The sequence below is a fragment of the Apodemus sylvaticus genome, chromosome 20 (assembly GCF_947179515.1).
Source record: "Apodemus sylvaticus chromosome 20, mApoSyl1.1, whole genome shotgun sequence".
NCBI classification, from domain to species: Eukaryota; Metazoa; Chordata; class Mammalia; order Rodentia; family Muridae; genus Apodemus; species Apodemus sylvaticus.
This window is the reverse complement of record NC_067491.1, coordinates 59,087,860-59,108,066: the sequence shown is the minus strand read 5'-3', so window position 1 is coordinate 59,108,066 and position 20,207 is coordinate 59,087,860. Positions and strand designations below refer to the sequence as shown.

Below are 20,207 nucleotides of genomic sequence, written 5' to 3'. Positions count from 1 at the left end.
ATAAGTCCCATAAGCCCTCTTCCCTCCACCCATTCCCCAATCAACTCCCTCCCACTTCTCTGTCCTGGCAATCCCCTACAATGCTGTATCAAGCCTTTCCAGGACCAGGGCCCTCTCCTTCCTTCTTCTTGGGAATGATTTGATATATGAGCTGTGTCTTGGGTATTCAGAGCTTCTGGGATAATATCCACTTATCAGTGACTTCATTCCATGTGTGTTCTTTTGTGAATGAGTTACATCACTTAGGATGATATTTTCCAGTTCCAAGCATTTGCCTAAAACTTCTGCTTTACTGAGCACCCATCCTCCTCCTCTACCCCTCTTAGATCCTCCCCCAATATCCCATCCAATCATAGACCCTCTCTATACTGATAAAATTGGACAAAAAATTTCTACAGCATAGTTCAAACTCAGAAAATGTGATTGTTGCTACACCATGTCATTTCAGAGAATCAAGGTCAGCATAAGATTACTGGCGGGAAAGACCTGTATACAAAGAGACATTTAAGGAAAACCATATTGTAACCTTATACGTAAATGTTAGAATGGTAGAGAATTTGCACATTTCAGTTCAGTTTGTAGAATCATGTCAATTATATTTTAAATAAATTTTGCTCCTTTCATAACTTTTATCCTTGATGTGATGAACAGTGTTCCTATGTGACTTCAACAAAATAATGTAGCACTTAGGGGCAAAGATTAGACTTAGAATGCCTGCACTGGAAGCCAATATAGAGAATACTTCCATAGCCACCATGACCTTCCCTGTGGTGCTGTGGTAGACAGGGAGGAATGTGACCCAGACTGTGCAGAACACCAGCATTCTGAAAGACAGGTATTTGGCTTCATTAAATGTGTCAGGTAGATTCCTTGACAAGAAAGCCACGAGGTAACTACCAAAGGCCATGGCTCCCAGGTAGGCAAGGGCGCAATAGAAGGCAATAGCTGAGCCCTTGCTGCATAGAATAATTATGCATCCATGTTCAGAATGAGCATCCATGTCAATAAATGGAGGAGATGTTGCCAGCCATATGCTAGAGAGAATTATTTGCATCAATGTGCAAACTGGAATGATGAAAGTAGGGGCTTTTGATATCAGCAGGCGTCTTGTTTTTCTCCCCGGAGCGGTAATCTTGAAAGCCATAACTACAGTGGTGGTTTTGGCCAACACTGTGGATAGAGCCACAGTAAACAAAATTCCAAATAAATTTTGCTGCAGAATGCATGTAGCAGGGTTTGGAAGGCCAATGTAGAGCAAGGGGCAGAGGAAACAGAGGGTCAGAGTGATGAGCAGGATGTAACTGAGAGATCTGTTATTGGCCTTCACAATCGGAGTGTCTCTGTGGTTTACAAAGACCCAAATAACAAGAGCTGTGAGTGCAGAGAATCCCACAGATATGAGTGCGATTCCTTTACCCAAGGGATCATCATAGGCCAGAAAGGTCACAGTTTTCTCCAGGCAGTGTCTCTTCTCTGCATTTGCATAGTGAGTTTCTGGACATTTTTCACACTGATCCATACCTGGTAGAAATGCAGTTGGTCATGAATTCATTTCTACTTTTCCCTTTAGCCTAATATATTTTACATTAACAACTCATTAGATTATTATTAAAACTGTTTTACCTTGTCACATAGACATAAATAAATGACTATTCTAAAGTGAATAATCTCCCAAGTTAAAGTTTTGTTTTTTTCATAACGTCACACGAGCAAAAGCAGATTTTGTAGGAAAGGTTCTTTTTCACCTTACAGTTTATAAATATATCACTAAGGGAAAACAGGCAGCATCTCAAGGTATGATATGGAGGTAAGAACTAAGGCAGAGTCCAATGGTGGTGTGCTTTTTCCTAACCCGTCTCTGCTGTCTTTTTCAAGATTCTTTGTTATATAGCTCAGGGTCACCTTCTTAAATTTGGAACCACCACAGTGGAGTAAGCCAAAGCACAAGATTCCTTAATCAATAATATGAAGACAGGTGTACCAGAAGGCCAGTCCTTGAAGGGATATTTTAATTGTGATTTCTTCTTTTCACATAAGTCTGGCTTCTATCAAATAGATATAGAAAATACTCAAGACACCACAATCATTAGCCCATTTAATTTAGTTGCATAATGAATATTCTAATAATTTTCTCTATTTTTACCAAAACGTTCTGTTTATATTTTGTAATATTATTGAAACATATATTTTAATAATAAGAATACCAAATTACACTGCATTTTTTACGCAAAAAAAATCTCTTGATTCTACTTTTGATTCTGTCCTTTGTTATTAGATGTGTTATTTATTTACATTTCAAATGTTATCCCCTTTCCAAGTTTCCCCTCCAAATCCCCCCTATCCCATTCCTCATCCCCATGTTCCCAAACCCTCCTACTCTCACAAACTCCACTACTCTACACCTACTCCTACTCCCTGACCTGGCATTCCCCAATATTGGAGCAATGAGCCTTCATAGGTTCAAGGGTCTCTTCTCTAATTGATGTCCCACCATGCCATCCTCTGCTACTCATATGGCTGGAGCCGTGGGTCCCTCCATGTGTACTCTTTGGTTGTTGGTTTTGTCCCTGGGAGCACTTGTTGGCTCATATTGTTGTTACTGCTATGGGGCTGCAAAGACCTTCAGCTCCTTGGGTCCTTTTTTCTAGCGTCTCTACTGGGGACGCTGTGCTCACTTCAATGGTTGGCTGAGAGTATCCCCCTCTGTATTTGTCAGACACTGACAGGGATTCTCAGGAGACAACTGTATCAGGCTCCTCCCAATTCCTATTTTTCAATAGATCATGTGAATTTGATTTTAAGAAAAATATTACCCTTTGAATTTTACACCTAATGATCGTTGTCTCGAGTGTATGAAACACTTCCATATTTTATTCATAAATTCCCATTTGAGCATTCTCATGTAGAACTTCATTTGCTACCACTAAATACTTGTCTAAAGCTTTTCTTATCTTTCCCCACCTCATTTCATATTTGCTGGCAAGGAGGTTTTACATATGCTAGTGCCCATGTGATGATGCTAGAGAAAATTAACAGGATATAATCTCTTTGTCTGTTTCTGTGTTCTAGTATCAAATTCATGTCACTTACTGGGAATTCAGTTTTGCATATACATGGACAAATCCATGACTATTAAATTACTAAATTTTGGAAAATCCCATAGTGAAATATTCTTCAGAAAAGCATCTATGTAAAAACCCAGATTAGATTGCCTTTGTTCTTTCTAGAACAGATTTAAATATTAATTCTTGTGAATTGAACATCCAGATTAAAAAAAAACATATATTCTCCTTATGTTATTAATATCTATTTATTCATTTCTTATTCACATTTCACTCAGGATGAAATTTTCAATGTTTTGTGAATGTTTCTTTAAAAAAAACTTTACTTTTATATTGTCATGAAACATATAGAAACATTTACTTCTTTTGCAGTCATCTCTATTTGAGTGTTTCTTATTCTTTCTTACACTCTCCTGTAAAATAGCGGTTCCTCCGAAAACTGGGCACCTCACTTCCAGTAGATCCTGCTATACCACTCCTGGTCATATACCCAGAGGATTCCCCGCCATGTAATAAGGATACATGCTCTACTATGTTCATAGCAGCCCTATTTATAATTGACAGATCCTGGTAAGAACCCAGGTATCCCTCAACAGAAGAGTGGATGCAAAAAATGTGGTATATCTACACAATGGAGTACTATTCAGCCATTAGAAACAATGAATTCATGAAATTCTTAGGCAAATGGATGGAGCTAGAGAACATCATACTAAGTGAGGTAACCCAGACTCAAAAGGTGAATCATGGTATGCACTCACTAATAAGTGGATATTAACCTAGAAACCTGGAATACCCAAAACATAATCCACACATCAAATGAGGCACAAGAAGAAAGGAGGAGTGGCCCCTTGTTCTGGAAAGACTCAGTGAAGCAGTATTCGACAAAACCAGAACGAGGAAGTAGGGAGGGGTGGGTGGGAGGACAGGGTAAGAGAAGGGGGCTTACGGGACTTTCGGGAAGTGGGGGGCTAGAAAAGGGGAAATCATTTGAAATGTAAATAAAAAATTATATCGAATAAAAAAAAGTTTAAGCTTTTTATGCTATACCTAAAGAGTTTGGGTTTACAGCAGTAATAAAAGAAAATATAACGTAAGACAAATTACTACCTAGAAGATTCGTGTGCTTATTTATACCCTTTCATTGAAAATAGTTTTTCCCATGCAAAATATCCTGATTACAGTTTTTCTTCCCTCTACTCCTCCAACTTCCTTTCCATTCTCCTACAATCTGAACCCATTCCTTTTCTCTCTCTCGTTAGAAATGAACATCCTTCTAAGAGATAACAACAAAACAACAAAATAAAATACAATAAGATAAAACAAAAACTTCACATTGAGTTTGAACATGGCAAACCAATGAAAGAAAAAGAGCCTCCAAGAGGATGCATGAAAAAGTAAGAGACTCACTTACTCGCACACTAAATGAGGTGAAGATCTCAATAGAATTCTCAATAGACTAAACTCAAATGGCTGAGAAACATTTATAGAAATATAACACCTCCTGCTTTCAAGGATATGGAATAAGAGACCACTTATCTATTACTAGTGGGAGCAAAAACATGTAGAGCCACTCTGGGAAAAAGTATGGTGGTTCCCCACAAAGATGAAGGTAGACCTGCTTCAAGATTCAGATACACCACTCTTAGACATAGACACAAGAGATGTTATGTCTTACCTCAAGGACATTTGCTCAACTATGTTCATCACTGCTCTATTCACAATAGCCAGAAAGTGAAAACAACTAAGATGAACCCTCAAACAGAAGGGTGGAAAGCAAAAATGTGCTACATTTACATAAATGAGTGTTAGTCATCTGCTTAAAAATAACATGAAACTTGAAGGGAAATGGGTGGAACAAATAATTCATGAGTGATGTAACCCAAACTCTGAAAGACAAATAATGGTATGTATTGTATGTGGCTATCATCCATTAAGCATCTGATAGCTAAGCTTCAATCCGTAGACTCAGAGGCTTTAGGTATAGAGGAAGCAATGGGGGAACACATAAATCTCCCGGATAGGGGAAAATAGAATGAACATCATTGGTAGTCTAAGGTTAAAGGGGATGGGAACATGAGTATGAGGTAGGAGAAAAGAAGGGCAGATACAATTGAGGAAAAAAATGTGAAGAGTGACAGGAGGAGTTGAGTGGCATTTGAAGGGTCATATGAAAATTTGGTGTGATGGAAATTTCCTAAAATATATGGAGGTGATCTTAATAAAGTCTCCAAAAAATGAAGGAAACAGAATCTAGGTACCTATTCTTTTGTTGCATCACACTGTCATGGTCTCTAAGCTCAAACCAATATACACTGAGTTCATATAAGAAGAAAAAAATAACAAAATTAGAAATATACATGTGATTATAGAGGCCATATTTGACAAAAATTGGGTTCTCAATATTGAGCTATTATTTTGCTACACAGTATTTTTTAGATTTCAAATTTTTGTACTTGGACAAGTCAGAATCTACAAGAGAAAAAGATTGAATTTCTGTCTTTCTTTTTATATACACTAAGTTTCATTTTAAGTGGCCTGATGCAAAAGACTATAGAGATAATTAACATGTATACTAATTCAGCAAACGATATTAAAATACCTCTACCTCTGTCATTTTTTGGTGTGGATCAGATCTACCGTATGTAATTTCTTCTTATAACTTGTATATTTTTAAAAATGTTTTATATGTATCTTTCGTTGGATGCTAGATATTATAACTTTTATATTGCTTGTTTCTAGATAGTTTTATCATTAGCTTTGTTATGGGACGTAAGTGGGACAGTTTGAATGAAGAAAATTTAAATATTTTTAAAATGACATATAAGTAAAAGAAATGATGATTATTTGGAGTATTATTAAATATACATTTGAAATTAACTTTTAAAAATATAGGACTGCCTAGATAGCAGAACGCAGGTAGCTTTGAACAGCACCTATATTCCTCATAGATGTTTTTGGTTTTTACTTTATAAAAAGAAAAAGGATTTATTTTTATAAATGTTGATTAGGGTCTTTTGATATGTCACACCCAACTCTAATAAAATATGTGGGTAAGGTATAGCCATGACTTGCAATGGAAATTGAATTAGTAATTTCCACTTGACAAGGAGTCTATTATTTGATCATATATGATATGTCCCTTGAAAACATGAAAAGTATGAAAGAAGATTTATTTTATTAAGAACCACCTGTCTTTTTGTTTGTTTTGTTTTATTGAATATTTTCTTTATTTACATTTCAAATGTTCTCCCCTTTCCCGGTTTCTCCTCCAGAAACCATATATCACATCACCTCACCCTCTTCTTTGAGGGAGCTCCTCCATCCACTCACCCACTCCCACCTCCCTGCTCTGGCACTCGCCTACAATGGGGCATTGACCCTTCACTGAACCAAGGGCCTCTCCTCCCATTGATGCCTCATAAGACCATCCTCTGCTACATGCTGGAGCTATGAGTAGTTCCATGTGTACTCTTCACAGACCACATGAAGCTCAAGAAGAAGGAAGACCAAAGTGTGGATGCTTCAGTTCTTAGAAGTGGGAACAAAATACTCACAGGACCTATTATGGAGACAGTGTGGAGCAGAGACTGAAAGAAAGGAAACCCAGAGACTTCCCTACCTGGGGATCCATCCCAAATACAGTCACCAAATCCAGACACTATTGCAGATGCCAAGAAGTGTTGCTGACAGGAGCCTGAGATAGCTGTCTCCTGAGAGGCTCTGCCAGAGCCTGGCAAATACAGAGGCAGATGCTCACAGCTAAACATAGGACTGAGCACCGGGTCCCCAATGGGTGAGTTAAAGAAAGGTCTGAAGGAGCTGAAAGGGTTTTCAACACTATAGGGAGAACAACAATATCAACCAAACAGAACCCCAGAGCTTCCAGGGAATAAAGCACTTCTCTTTTTAAACCGAAAAGTTTAAATTTTTAGATAAGAAAGTAAGTTATTTATTTCCTTCCATCCCTCCAAATATACACATCCATGAAGAGTTAAACTTCACTCTGTAACCATGGAAGTTCTTTGAACTGATCTGTGCTCATACTACAGAAATATAGTATGAACTATATTTCATACTATAACCACATCAAACACATATGTGAATTTACGATGTCTTTAGTCTTGTTATTATAATGATAAAGAAGTTCACATATGCTCAATGTTGAGTATCAGTATGTTCCACAGAAAGAAACTAAATCTCCTTTGTTCCATGATAAATAATATAAATCAATAGATAACTTAAGAAGTTAGACCCCAGAAAACCAAATAGCCCTATTAAAAAATGGGGTACAGAGCTAAACAAAGAATTTTCACCCAAAGAACTTTGGATGGCTGAGAAGCATCTTAAAAAATGCTTGAGCATTTTAATGTTGACATCATTAGTCATTAGGGAAATGCAAAGCAAAATAACCCTGAGATTTCACCTTACACCAGTCAGAATGGCTAAGATTAAAAACTCAGGAGACAGCAGGTGTTGGCGAGGATGTGGAGAAAGAGGAACACTCCTCCACTGCTGGTAGGGTTGCAAATCGGTACAACCACTCTGGAAATCAGTTTGGCAGTTCCTCAGAAAACTGGGCACATTACTTCTGGAGGATCCTGCTATACCACTCCTGGGCATATACCCAGAGGATTCTCCAGCATGTAATAAGGATACGTGCTCCACCATGTTCATAGCAGCCCTATTTATAATAGCCAGAATTTGGAAAGAACCCAGGTATCCCTCAATGGAGGAATGGATACAAAAAATGTGGTATATATACACAATGGAGTACGATTCAGCCATTAGAAACAATGAATTCATGAAATTCTTAGATAAATGGATGGAACTGGAGAACATCATACGAAGTGAGGTAACCCAGTCACAAAAGATCAATCATGGTTTGCACTCACTAATAAGTGGATATTAGAAAATTGGAATACCCAAAACATAATCCACACATCAAATAATGACCAAGAAGAACAGAAGAGTGGCCTCTGGTTATGGAAAGACTCAATGTAGCAGTATAGGGCAATACCAGAACAGGGAAGTGGGAAGGGGTGGATGGGGGAATAGGGGTATGGAAGAGGGCTTATGGGACCTTTGGGGAGTGGGAAGCCAGAAAAGGGGAAATCATTTGAAATGAAAAAAAATATATATATATATATATATATAATGAATAAAAAAGGAGATATTAAGTAAAAAAAAAAAAAAGAAAATTAAGGAATCATATCTCTTTCAGAAATGAGGTATTTTTAATTCAAAGCATACCAGGAAATGAAAATTATATTATTCAAAATAGTAGATGCTAGTTACCTTTTGTATTCAACATGGAATGACACAGTGCTTACTGTACAACCCCTGATTATTACTTTGTTACTTTCTTGTTTGACACGATGTGTCAATTTTGCCCAAGTTTCCTTGGAACTAATTATCATTGATGTCAATATCCTAGCATGTGATCACAAGTGTGTGCATCAGACTTTGGCATATTTACTTCTGCAACTTTAAGTGGATGGTCATGTGCCAGGTTTTGTTATTTCAAAAGCAGTAAAATGATTTTGATCTACACCATAATTTTGTTTCTAATAGTTCTAATGAGATCATTAATACTCTATTGGAATCTGGGCATTGATGATTCAAGAAATAATATCACATATTTTAAACACTGAAGACACCACCAATTTTGTTGCAGTTATAAAATTTCAGAAATTACATAATTATACTTTCAATTTCATTAGTAGATATATAAATGTTAAATTTCTAAATCAGTACTGGTTGATGGAAGAATGTGAGTAAGTTCAGGAAATACTATTCAAAATTAGGATTCTGGTTCCAATTATATCCCATAAGTTTATTGCTGCCTCTGTATTACATATTGTTCACAATACCCAAATTTCGTTGTGCAGCCTATTGTTTCATGTGTACATTGTGTTAGAAATGACCTGGCAGTAAAATCTTGAAAGTTAATTTAGAAGTTTACTTATTCCATACAACAAAAAAACCAAATAAAAACAATCCCACTGGAAGAAATATCTTTCCTGGTCACCAGAGTGATTCAAGGCTGTGAGGGAATTAATTATGATAGTGTGGCCAAAAACACCCACTATTTGCATGAGTGATAGCTGTGATTGAAATATTTTTTTTTCAAAATGATAAAGACACAATACTCAGAATTTTGTCAATTAAATTCTATGTGTAAATGAAACTTTCATCTCTCCTCTGTGAAAGTGGGTTGGAAAGGCTACAAAGCCCACAATGGATCAAAAATTTGAATCAATTGTATTCGTTGTTTTAAGAGAAAGTATAGGTGTAATATTTAAATCACTAAATTGAAGTAAAGAAATGGCCATGTGGTTCACATGCATACTTTTCTCCCTTTAGATGAGCTCTTTCGGGTTTCTTAAACAACTTTTCATTTACCTGTCTTACCGGAGATCTCATTCTCTGGGCAAGGTATGCAGTCAAAGCAACAGGCAGCCTTGCCCTCCAGGCTGACTTTCATGGATCCAGGACTGCAGTCCTTATTGCATATGGACTTGGGAGTCTGAAAAAAAATTAATACAGAATACAAAATGTCAGCTTGTTATCTGTCCCTTCCCCCTACAGCATTGAGCTGGGCTTTTCAGCCCCGACCTGTGACTTTCCTGGCCGCCAGCCCCCGCCCCTTCCCTTGTGTTATCCCTGGCCTTTGTTCTTCTGAGAACAAGACAGCTGCTTTCACCTGGAAATCAAGGCAGCCTCAGGGCAGTCTCACCTGGAAACATCCCCAGACCTGGGGGCATGAAGTCCTTTAATCCTAGCAGGTGACCAGCTGAGAAGAGGAGCCAATGAGTTCTAGGATCTTTCCTTGAAGTCTGGGGGCAGGGTTTTATTCTAAAGGCTATATATTGACTAAATATTAGTAAAGCTTTTTGGTCTTGATCGGCTAATGTCATCCTGATTCAAATCTAGGTATTTTTTCATTGTGCATGCCTGTGTGTTACTCTCTGCGCTAAAAATCAGAAAAGTGTTTCTCTTACTGTTCCCATGTACATTTAGATTTACATACCTTAGGTGATAAACGAGTATTTATACATGTAGCTGCCAGCAGCCACATGTAAACTGGGTTACCTGTTGGGAGAATTTTGTGGTTATAGGGAAGAGGGGCGAAAAGAAGTGCGGCTAAGACAATGTTCACTGATCAAAGCCGGAAACTTTAATGGTGCCAGACCTTTTAGCAGTTTGGGCAAACCCTTCCCCCCAGACTCTAGGCTGAGTTCCGGTGGAAGTTGTCTAGCTTCTCTTGGAGGTCCTCGTCTTGACTGCTCCGGCAGCTGGGTGGGTCACCTGCTTAATTCAGGAATTCCTAGACCTGGAGGAACAATGAACTTAACCTTTACTTCGAGCGCTCCACCCTAGGTGGAGAAGGATCCTGGCTTTCTGGGAGAAGTTAACCTTGACCAAAGTCAAACTCTGACCAAGTGCAAGACTGCCCCAATATGGCTCTGTACATGTCCTCCCTTTTTTTATTAATTTGAACACGAGGAGGTAGAAAACAAGTGGATAAATATCCGTCATAAGAAGGCGGGCCTTAACCAGGAGGGGAAGAATTGACCGTAATTCCTCTTAAATATTGTATAACGTCTTTTTCAGAGGAGGGGTAATAGGCTCCCTTATTATTTTAAGGACAGCCTCTCGACGTTAACCCCTATGCAATTAGGTGTACTTCCTGGGGACTCAGAAGCAGAAATTCACCTCCCCATGCAGTGCTTTGCCTCGCACGTCTCACTGGTACCCATGTTTGTTCATAAACAAACACACATAGATCTGAGTTCTATGTGGCTCCCTCTTTGGAGATCCACTTGTGTAAGTTTTGAAGCCAGGGGGGTCTGCAAGTGTCTTTAACAGACATGCAATCTCTCCATCCAGGTGAGCCTGGGTGGAGACAGCCAGTCTGCTTAACAGACAAGGTCAAGAGTTAAAGGTGGAATAGGATTAACTTGTCCCAGAAGTATCTAATTCAGTTGTAAATTAACAACTTTAAGGACCCAAAGCTTGGCCTCTGAGGTGGGAGAGGTAGCCTTGTGTATCAAGAAATAAGCTGTTACTTCTCAGGAAAAGTGGAGACTATATGTTAAATTAACACAGCTGGCTGAAGATTGTTAGCCATCTTCAAAATTGGAATCTTCAATATTGGAATTATTTCTAGACCAGTCTATGGTTGAGTCAGCTGAACACAATAAGGAGAAGAGTCGTTTTAACTCTTCTTTAGATTAATTTTTCCTAAGCTAGCTTAACAGTCTCTATGTTCTGTCCCACAAAGTCTAAAAGCTTGAAGCTAGGCAATTTATCTAACCTAGGACATTTAACAATTGAGGTAAGTCAAGAACATATACCCAATATAGCTCTTATGTTACCACGGACTGGACATTCAGCAAGCACACAGTCAGCATATCTTCTGTAGCATTCTGTGGAAAAAACATAGGGGACATGCCTTCCCCAATATTAAGTCAGGATCATGGCATATGTCAATAAGTGAATTCCTTCATTTCACCTAGACATCAATATGCCTAATTACAATATGTCATATACATTTAGCAAGGAGTTTCTTGGCATCCAAATTTTAAATTTTTTTTTAAAAACATGCAAGCATAATATAAACGATATGCACAGGGACACGATTTCCCCTCTCTTCTCTCTTCCAAGAAGATATTGTTTTATTAATTTAAGTTGGAACACAAAGTATAAACCATAACATAGGCAATAACTATGTAATTATATAAAATATAGTTGCTTTTTCTGTTAGAGCAGTTGCAACTAGACAGCCTAAAAATGAATCATTAGTCACATGTACATATTTTTTAATCTTCTAAATTAGAAATATGAATATCATTTATCTGTAATAACTAAGTCCTCTAGGATTAACACCATTATGTGGTAGAGGTAGAAATTGAGGACATCAAGAACAAATCTTTATAATTTGATGTGCACAAAATATAAAATTATTTCAAATACCTAAAGGACAGTCATTTAGAGAACATATCCTTTGTTCTTAGAAATTTGAATCACATTTGTATAAACTGTAAATATTAAGAATTAGCAGTATTAAAAATGGACCAATTTTAAGCAATTATAAACCATGAGCTATATATATCTACTATTATTAAAAGCTTGACTTTTAACATCTTAAAAATAGCTGCTATAGCACCCAATTCAGGTATCTGTGTTGAAGCAGGGAGAAACTTAAAGGAATAAACATGTGATCTGATAGTACAAATTATCTTTTGGATAACAATTATTAATTTTGCCTAAAAATGTTTGTCATGTAATAGATCAACCATTAGTAATAAATTTGATTGCTGCTTGAAGCAAGGAACAAACGTTTCCTACCTTGAAAACAGAGGTTTAAGACCTTCTGTGGCAAGCTTAAAATGAGGTAAATAAGATAAAGCCAATTAATATATCTTAACAACCTTTGAAAGCCATTTACCTAAAAATTCTAAAAGTCCATAGTTAGGAGCAAGGGCCTGTAACAAACATTCTATGAACATTATACACTGAAAATTTTAAGATCTTAACTTCTAGTATTGAAACAGAGACAAAACATTTTTTTTATCTGCCCTAGGATCCACCTTTAGTCCTTGGCAAGGACTAGATCTGAGCCTTTTATCTAAGACCAGACCCAAACCTGTGTTTTGAGGATTAAACAAAAGAAACCTGTAATTCTATGGTCAAAGGAACCTACTTGATATCAAATACATTTCCACAGAGATCTCCTTTTTAATCTTTGAGGGTTAAATTTTGCTCCTACCATTGTAGCCTATAAACTTGTGGAAAAGTGGCAATGGGCCTCTAAAACCCATAGCTGTATCACTCTCAAAATTATCATAATTACAAAATGTTAAGAATTATGAGCCTGTAAACTGAAATCTGTAGCCAATGACACACTGATTTTTATTGTAACTCAATGTTTTCTTGTAATATTAGAGCACAATTGTAATTTTGGAAGCAAATCCCAATTTTAAAACAATCTATTTTGTTTAAAATCAATGGCAAACACATATTTACAGCATAAGGTTTGTCTGCCAGTTCTTATGTTCAAGTGTATAACAGTGTAACTTATTAAAGAGACAATATTTTAAATCTTAATCTTCATTAAGTCCAATCTCCAGGCCAAGATTCACATGAAACACCATGCCAATTTAGGAGCGTCTTAAAGGCCTGTATTTCCTGGATTGCGTCATGCCACGTGTTGTTTAAAAATGGCGACTACCCTAAACTACCAGCTTTAACCATGCCATGTGTTGTTTAAAAATGGCGACTACCCTAAACTACCAGCTTTAACCATGCCACGTGTTGTTTAAAAATGGCGACTACCCTAAACTACCAGCTTTAACCATGCCACGTGTTGTTTAAAAATGGCGACTACCCTAAACTACCAGCTTTAACCATGCCACGTGTTGTTTAAAAATGGCAACTACCCTAAACTACCAGCTTTAAATTAACCTTTTTTTACGAACACTATATCTTTAACATAATAACCAATTAATTTATAACTCTTTAGTCAAGAATTGTAAAGCCTTATATCATTAAAACCAATTAGAAACAAGTATAAAGCGACTACATGAATTTCACAAGCCAAACGAAAGTCTTCCCAAATCTTGAGGTTTCTGGGCTTTTAAAAGCAGTTTTTTCCCCAGCCATGCTTGCCTCTTGAGTGAGCTGCGCTGTCGCGGCGTGGCTTTGAATCAATCCCCACACAAACTGTGGCTGGCTCAAGAGGTTACCAGCAGATGAAATCTTTACCAATTTTCCTTTTTAACATGAAACAGTCATTCACACAAAGACACAGAGAGGACATAAACATACACATAGACAGTCGGTGCACCGGGACAAACACGGAAAGATACACAGAAAGTTAAGCGCACTTGTTAAGCAATTACATCCATTTTTCTCTTCAAACAGCTCTTAGAGGCTGTGGACATATGCCTATTTTTTAAAAACCCCTTTCTTTTCGCCGAAATCAGCTCTTACGAGCTTTGGGCAAATGCCTACCAAATTCCTTCCCCATATTTCCCTATCTTTTTAACCCAAGCAGCCACTGTGCCGGGCCCGCACAGTTTGCTTGATAAACCGTATCCTTCCTGCACTCACAACAATAGACACGAATTCACTAGCGCTAGTTTTGACCTCTATGTTGCTTACCGTGCGGATACCATTTATCACCTTTCTTGCGAAGCTTCGCTGGATAGGGTTACCTCAGGAAATTCTCCCGTACCAGGTCGCCCCACGTTGGGCGCCAATTATGTAGCTGCCAGCAGCCACATGTAAACCGGGTTACCTGTTGAGAGAATTTTGGGGTTATAGGGAAGAGGGACGAAAAGAAGTGCGGCTAAGACAATGTTCACTGATCAAAGCCGGAAACTTTAATGGTGCCAGACCTTTTAACAGTTTGGGCAAACCCTTCCCCCCAGACTCTAGGCTGAGTTCCGGTGGAAGTTGTCTAGCTTCTCTTGGAGGTCCTCGTCTTGACTGCTCCGGCAGCTGGGTGGGTCACCTGCTTAATTCAGGAATTCCTAGACCTGGAGGAACAATGAACTTAACCTTTACTTCGAGCGCTCCACCCTAGGTGGAGAAGGATCCTGGCTTTCTGGGAGAAGTTAACCTTGACCAAAGTCAAACTCTGACCAAGTGCAAGACTGCCCCAATATGGCTCTGTACAGGAACACACACACAAAAAAACATTTCTTACAAGAAACATCACCTACAAAATGCATTCAATAATTTCTGATTAATAATTGCTTTCTTTTAGTTCAGGAACATTGAATGTCATTACTTTCATATATTTTTACAGAAATTTTTGACATTACATTGTACAACATGTTATAGCTGAAAGAAAAGTGCAAACCAGAAATCTAGGTATTTTCTGTTACTCCAAATTTTCATGTGGCACCTACAAAGTTCATTCTTTCTTAAGTTAGGTCCTAAGACTATAAAATCTTTTAGATTTATAGAAAATTTTAAAGGTGGGATGAATAAGGGGTAAGTTAGGTCACTGGGCAAATGGTTAAGGAGTACATGTTGGGACTATAGACACATCCTGTCTTTGAGATTCAAGGCTACAGAAAAGAGTATTATAAGTCATCATGTCCGTGATCTGTACTATAAGCCTGGTATGAATTAATGCCATTCACTAAGATAGGGATTTATTGCTGTTAACAGACACCATGACCAAAACAACTCTTATAAGGACAGCATTTAATTAGGACTGGCCTATAGGTTCAGTAGTTCAGTCTATTACCATCAAGGTAGGGGCATGGCAGTGTCCAGGCAGGCACAGTGAAGGAGGAACTGACAGTTCTTCATCTTCATCAGAATTCCACTAGGAGAAGACTGACTTTCAGGTAGCTAGAACAAGGAAGGGTCTTAAAGCCCATGCCCACAATGACAAACTTCCTCCAGCAAGGTTACAAATTACAACAATTCCACGCTTAACTAATAGTGAATTCTCCAAGCCAAGCATATTCAAACCATCACAGTCTCCATAAAACAAATATTTGGGCATTTTGAGATGTGCTTTTTGCATTTCATTTGATAAGCTTTAATGACCTCAAAATCACTGCTATTATTTTTGGCAATTGAATGAAGTGGTAATTGGATCAGTAGCAGCCACCATGCCTTTTTTTGATTTCCTGATTATGGATGAAATGTTCCTAGTTTCCTAAAATTGATACTGTCATGTTCCCATAATATTATGGGCATTTAACTATGATGTTAAGACAGAAATCTTTCTTGGTTTCCATTAATTTTGTCAACTACATTATTGCAACAAGCCACCAACAAGGTAGGTGAAAAATGGACACTATTCCACTTTGCTGTCTTGTTTGGCGTAAGCTTAAAAGCAAAAGGCCACATGAAGATTGTCACTAAGTGTGCTGTCTTACACTTTGCTGTCTTGTTTGGCGTAAGCTTAAAAGCAAAAGGCCACATGAAGATTGTCACTAAGTGTGCTGTCTTACAATTTCCTTTATGTGATAAAACATCATGCCAATAGCAATGTATCCACAGAAAGGTCTATTTTATCTTATATATTTCCATTTATCATCAGTGGAAGTAAGGAGAGGAATTAAGAGTGGAAAACTTGAGAAATTAATTGAAATTGAGAACATGTGGTTTTTCTGCTGTTTGGCTTACATACTTTTATTGTTTATTGCTTTCTCATTTTGTTTCGGAAAAACTAAGAACCACCTCTCACCACTTTTTTTGGATCATTTTTATGGATCCCTTCATGTAAATCCTTTATTAGAACTCTACCTGACAGGTTTGCCTTTATTCAAATAATTTGTAAATATTTTTATAGAGATTCTTCTTGCCCAGTAACTCTACTTTATATCAAGTAGTGAAAACTTAACCAAAACACTGGACGCCAAAAGAAACATCCCGTCAGATGGTTTGTGACAATATTATGACAAACTATTAATTCATATTCTGCCTTTAAATGCAATAAATAGATAATTGGAGAATATTCAGAGACACATCCACCAGAATAAACAATCAGTAAAATTCCTTATATTGATAGCTATGGGTACATTGATTGGGACTAATAAATAAACAGCCAATGGATATTAGATCCAGAAGCATAGCTTTCTTATTTACATGCATTAGAATCTTTAAAATAGAACCACACTCACCTCTGTAAATCCTATGGGCCATTGAATTACATCTTCTGATATCAACAATTGTTGCCTCTTGGGAGTAATTGTAGAAAAAGTTCCCACTTTCACAAATAGGGAAAGGTATTTTGGGAAATTCCAAAAGTTGTTAATATCATATTCTGGATCTGTCTTCTTTGCCCAATCCAGAAACACATGGTCACCAACATAATTTTTCACTTGAAAGTTCTTCAGAAAAGGGTTAAGCTAAAAGATAAGTAAAATCCTGTGATAAAGTTGGAGTCGTAGAGGTATAATAACAGAACTGCAAATAAGTTATTTCCTGAATGGAATTTAGAATGTTAATGCTGTTTTAAATTAAGTATCTATGGTATTGAACAAAAGAAAGCTCAGGAGGAAATAACTAGTATTTGGTTTCTATATTGCCTGTTTCTAGAGACTTTACTAACCCAAGCATTACCAAATGATCAAGTGATATGCAGCACACAAATCTCAACTTATCAAAGGTAGCTGTCTCATTCTATTTTATGAATTTTTCAGAGCCTTAGTGTGGAACATAAGATTGCTTGAGTTTTGTAAATAGTCAGGAGTTGTTTAGGGACCACAACAATTCTAGTAGTGTATATGGAAATTATGCATGTAGTTTTGCTCTTTTATTTGTGAGAAATGAGCAGTTAAAGCTGGATTTTCTTTTTTTTTAACCACACTGCTCTTTTATTCAATGGAACATCCCTCCTCTCTTAGTGAGTGGTGAATCGAACACAGAAAAAAGGCCCAGAGAAATTTCTGTAGATGAACCAATGAAAAGAACGCACATCACACCTTACTGTCAACGTAATCAGTCCATGACCAGGGAAGGGGCAAAGAAGCAGAACAAAGAATGGGGGGCACAAGCCCCAGACACTGCAAAACATCTGATCGGCTGGGGTCAAAATGAAACATAAAGGGAAGCTTTCCAGGAAGGGGAGAAGCAAGTGGATTCTGAGGCAGCTTGGGTGATCCGAGCATGGAACAGGCTCCAGGATGGCCTATGGTGGCTTGGGCTTTGCCTCGTACTGCTGGCAAGAGTGCAGAAAGATGTGAATTCGCACTCCCAGATTAACCCTATCGAACAATGTCAGAATTATCAAAACACTTTAAAATATGTCAAAGATAAACCACCTATATTTTCTTTGACTGTGGCCGGGCCCTTCAACAATTAGAACCCTTGGACCTACCACCACCACCACCACCACCACCACCACCAAGCCTGCCATTAATAGCCAAAGCCTGTGCCTAAACCATTTGCCCCTCTCCCCTTGGGAGGAGAGGAATGGAGACAAGAGGAAGGATCCTATCTGCAGCAGAAGAGCGGGAGAGCATCTCCTTGGATGGAGTCTGAAGAAAGGAAAAGATAAGGAAATAACAAATGAAAAAGATTAAAATTAATAAAAATTTCACATTAGGGAGGCAGCATGTTCCCAGTTCTGTCCACAAAATAACTCAGCCTGCTTTGCTGAACCATCCTGTCTACCAGGGGTGCTGCCTCACTCTCAAGGCTCAGCCATCACTGCCATGGGGAGGGATCATTGCTAACATGGCAAGGGGATACTGGAAGCCATACTGCTGCTGAGCAGAGGAGGTAGCAGAGGCTGCTGCTGCTACTGCTGCCATGGAGAAAGGGACCAGAGGGAGAAGGCGGGGTCTGCACTGGGAGGTGGTGGAGACAGATGCATCACACGTTTTACTTGATGCAGGAGATAGACCCCAGAGCCAACAGGCATACATCCAAGGTACTGATCCTTTGGAGGAGGACCATGGTACCCAGGTGAGTGGGGCTCTGGTTCATTGGTGGTGGTGGTGATGGTTGTGGTGGTGGTGGCTACATCCAAGGTGGTAGTGGTCCATTTGGGTTGTGCTTCATAGGATGTCCAGAAAGCCCACCTGTCAGGCTGGATAATGGGTGTGGGGAGCTGTGGGGCCCACCAGGACCACCACCACGCATGCCCTGATAGAGCTGATTCTCTAAAGGACCAGAATTCATCCAGGGTGGGATGATCTAAGTTGTAGACATGAGAGATGGAGGGGGTGGGTTGCTGGCAGAGGTAGCAGGTCTTGGTGCACTGGCCAGGGGTATGGTACCCAGAGGTGGTGCCCACAGATGCAGGGACAGGAGCTTTCCCTAGCTCAGTCAGAGAGGACAAATATTCTTTATCCATCCATGCTTTGTCCTGAGCTGATTGAAGGTCACCAGGCCTCTGAAATTTGCAATCAGAAGCAATGTGACCAGTCCATCCACACTTGGTACACACGGTGGTATGGGTAATGCTGTGTGTTTCTGATGTTTGCCTGGGTCTTAAGATCCTATTATCATCTTCCTGTAGAGTGCCATTCAAGCAAGTGAGCTCTCGAAGCTGCATTTTCCATGGTCATTCTGGTCCTCTGGGGTCTCAATACCCTGTTTCAGAATGTTTCTGATGTGCTCTACTGCCTTTTTCACATTCTCCATCTTATTGGCAGCGATTGTAGGGAGCACAAAGAGGTTCATCTTCCCCTGGCAACATCTGAACATTTTTATGCCCAACTTACCCTTCTTTCACTGAACCTTTTCCGGGTATCATGATCTTGGTTTTGCATTCCTTCTCAATGTTCTTCAGGGTGATCTCTCTGGGTCCAGTTAGGAGCCCCACAGAATTGATTTCTGGATACTTGTCTTGCTGGATCATTACTTTATCGCTTACACATGTTGCTGGAGGCTTGCAATCTGCAGGTGGTTTAAAGTAGGGTTGAGAGCAACCATCTCCATACTGAGGGTGTGCGGCTCCTCTTCAAGCTTATTGAAGGTACAGAAATCTAAGCTGCTTCCCTTCACTGTTGTAGATTGGTTCAGGGGAAGGGAACCTGTCCTCAGGGTTAGTGGGGGAATGCCCAGGTCTCCTGGGCACAGTTTACAAATCAGGTCTTCTATCTGTTGTTCCCACTATATAAACACTTTCTTATCCTGAGTCAGTCCACAGGGTGGGATAATTGTAGGCATGCCTGGCATCAGTCTTTTGTTCCATTTTGTCTTGGTTCTGTGAGATCCTCTTCTTCCTCTTACTTGGGAAGTCCAGAGGCTTGGCCTTCACTCCAGTCGTCATGGCTCCCAGGGGACTAGCACTAGTGGTTCTTGGAGTGGCTTCTGTTCAGGAAACTTCCAGGAGTCTGAGAAGGAGGGGACCCAACTAAGCTGAGTAAGAGCGGGGGAGCCTGTCCTCACGTGGTGGACAGCAGAGCCAGACACACAAAGATGGAAGAGAGAGGATGCTGTGGGGGTGGGCTAGGTGAAGTCTAGGATTGGTAGAGCACCAGTATTTTTTCCCTTTCCTTTCCTTTCCTTTCCTTTCCTTTCCTTTCCTTTCCTTTCCTTTCCTTTCCTTTCCTTTCCTTTCCTTTCCTTTCCTTTCCTTTCCTTTCCTTTCCCCCTTTCCCCCTTCTCCCCTTTCTCCCCTTCCCCACTTCCCCCTTCCCCTCTTCCCCTTTTCCATTTCCC

At 39.0% G+C, this 20,207-nt stretch overlaps 1 protein-coding gene and 1 pseudogene across 1 annotated transcript; both read right to left on the bottom strand.

The window, feature by feature from the left end:
- Nucleotides 1-589: 589 nt before the first annotated feature.
- Nucleotides 590-17,952, bottom strand: LOC127670644 (vomeronasal type-2 receptor 116-like). The gene is made up of 4 exons (XM_052165102.1): nt 17,914-17,952; nt 16,715-16,942; nt 9,465-9,588; nt 590-1,521 (listed from the first exon to the last, which is right to left on the bottom strand). The coding sequence occupies exons 1-4, from the start codon at nt 17,950-17,952 to the stop codon at nt 590-592; spliced, it is 1,323 nt and encodes a 440-aa protein (XP_052021062.1).
- Nucleotides 17,953-18,235: 283 nt separating this feature from the next.
- On the bottom strand, nt 18,236-19,815 carry LOC127670767 (splicing factor 1-like; annotated as a pseudogene).
- Between the last annotated feature and the right edge of the window lie 392 nt (nt 19,816-20,207).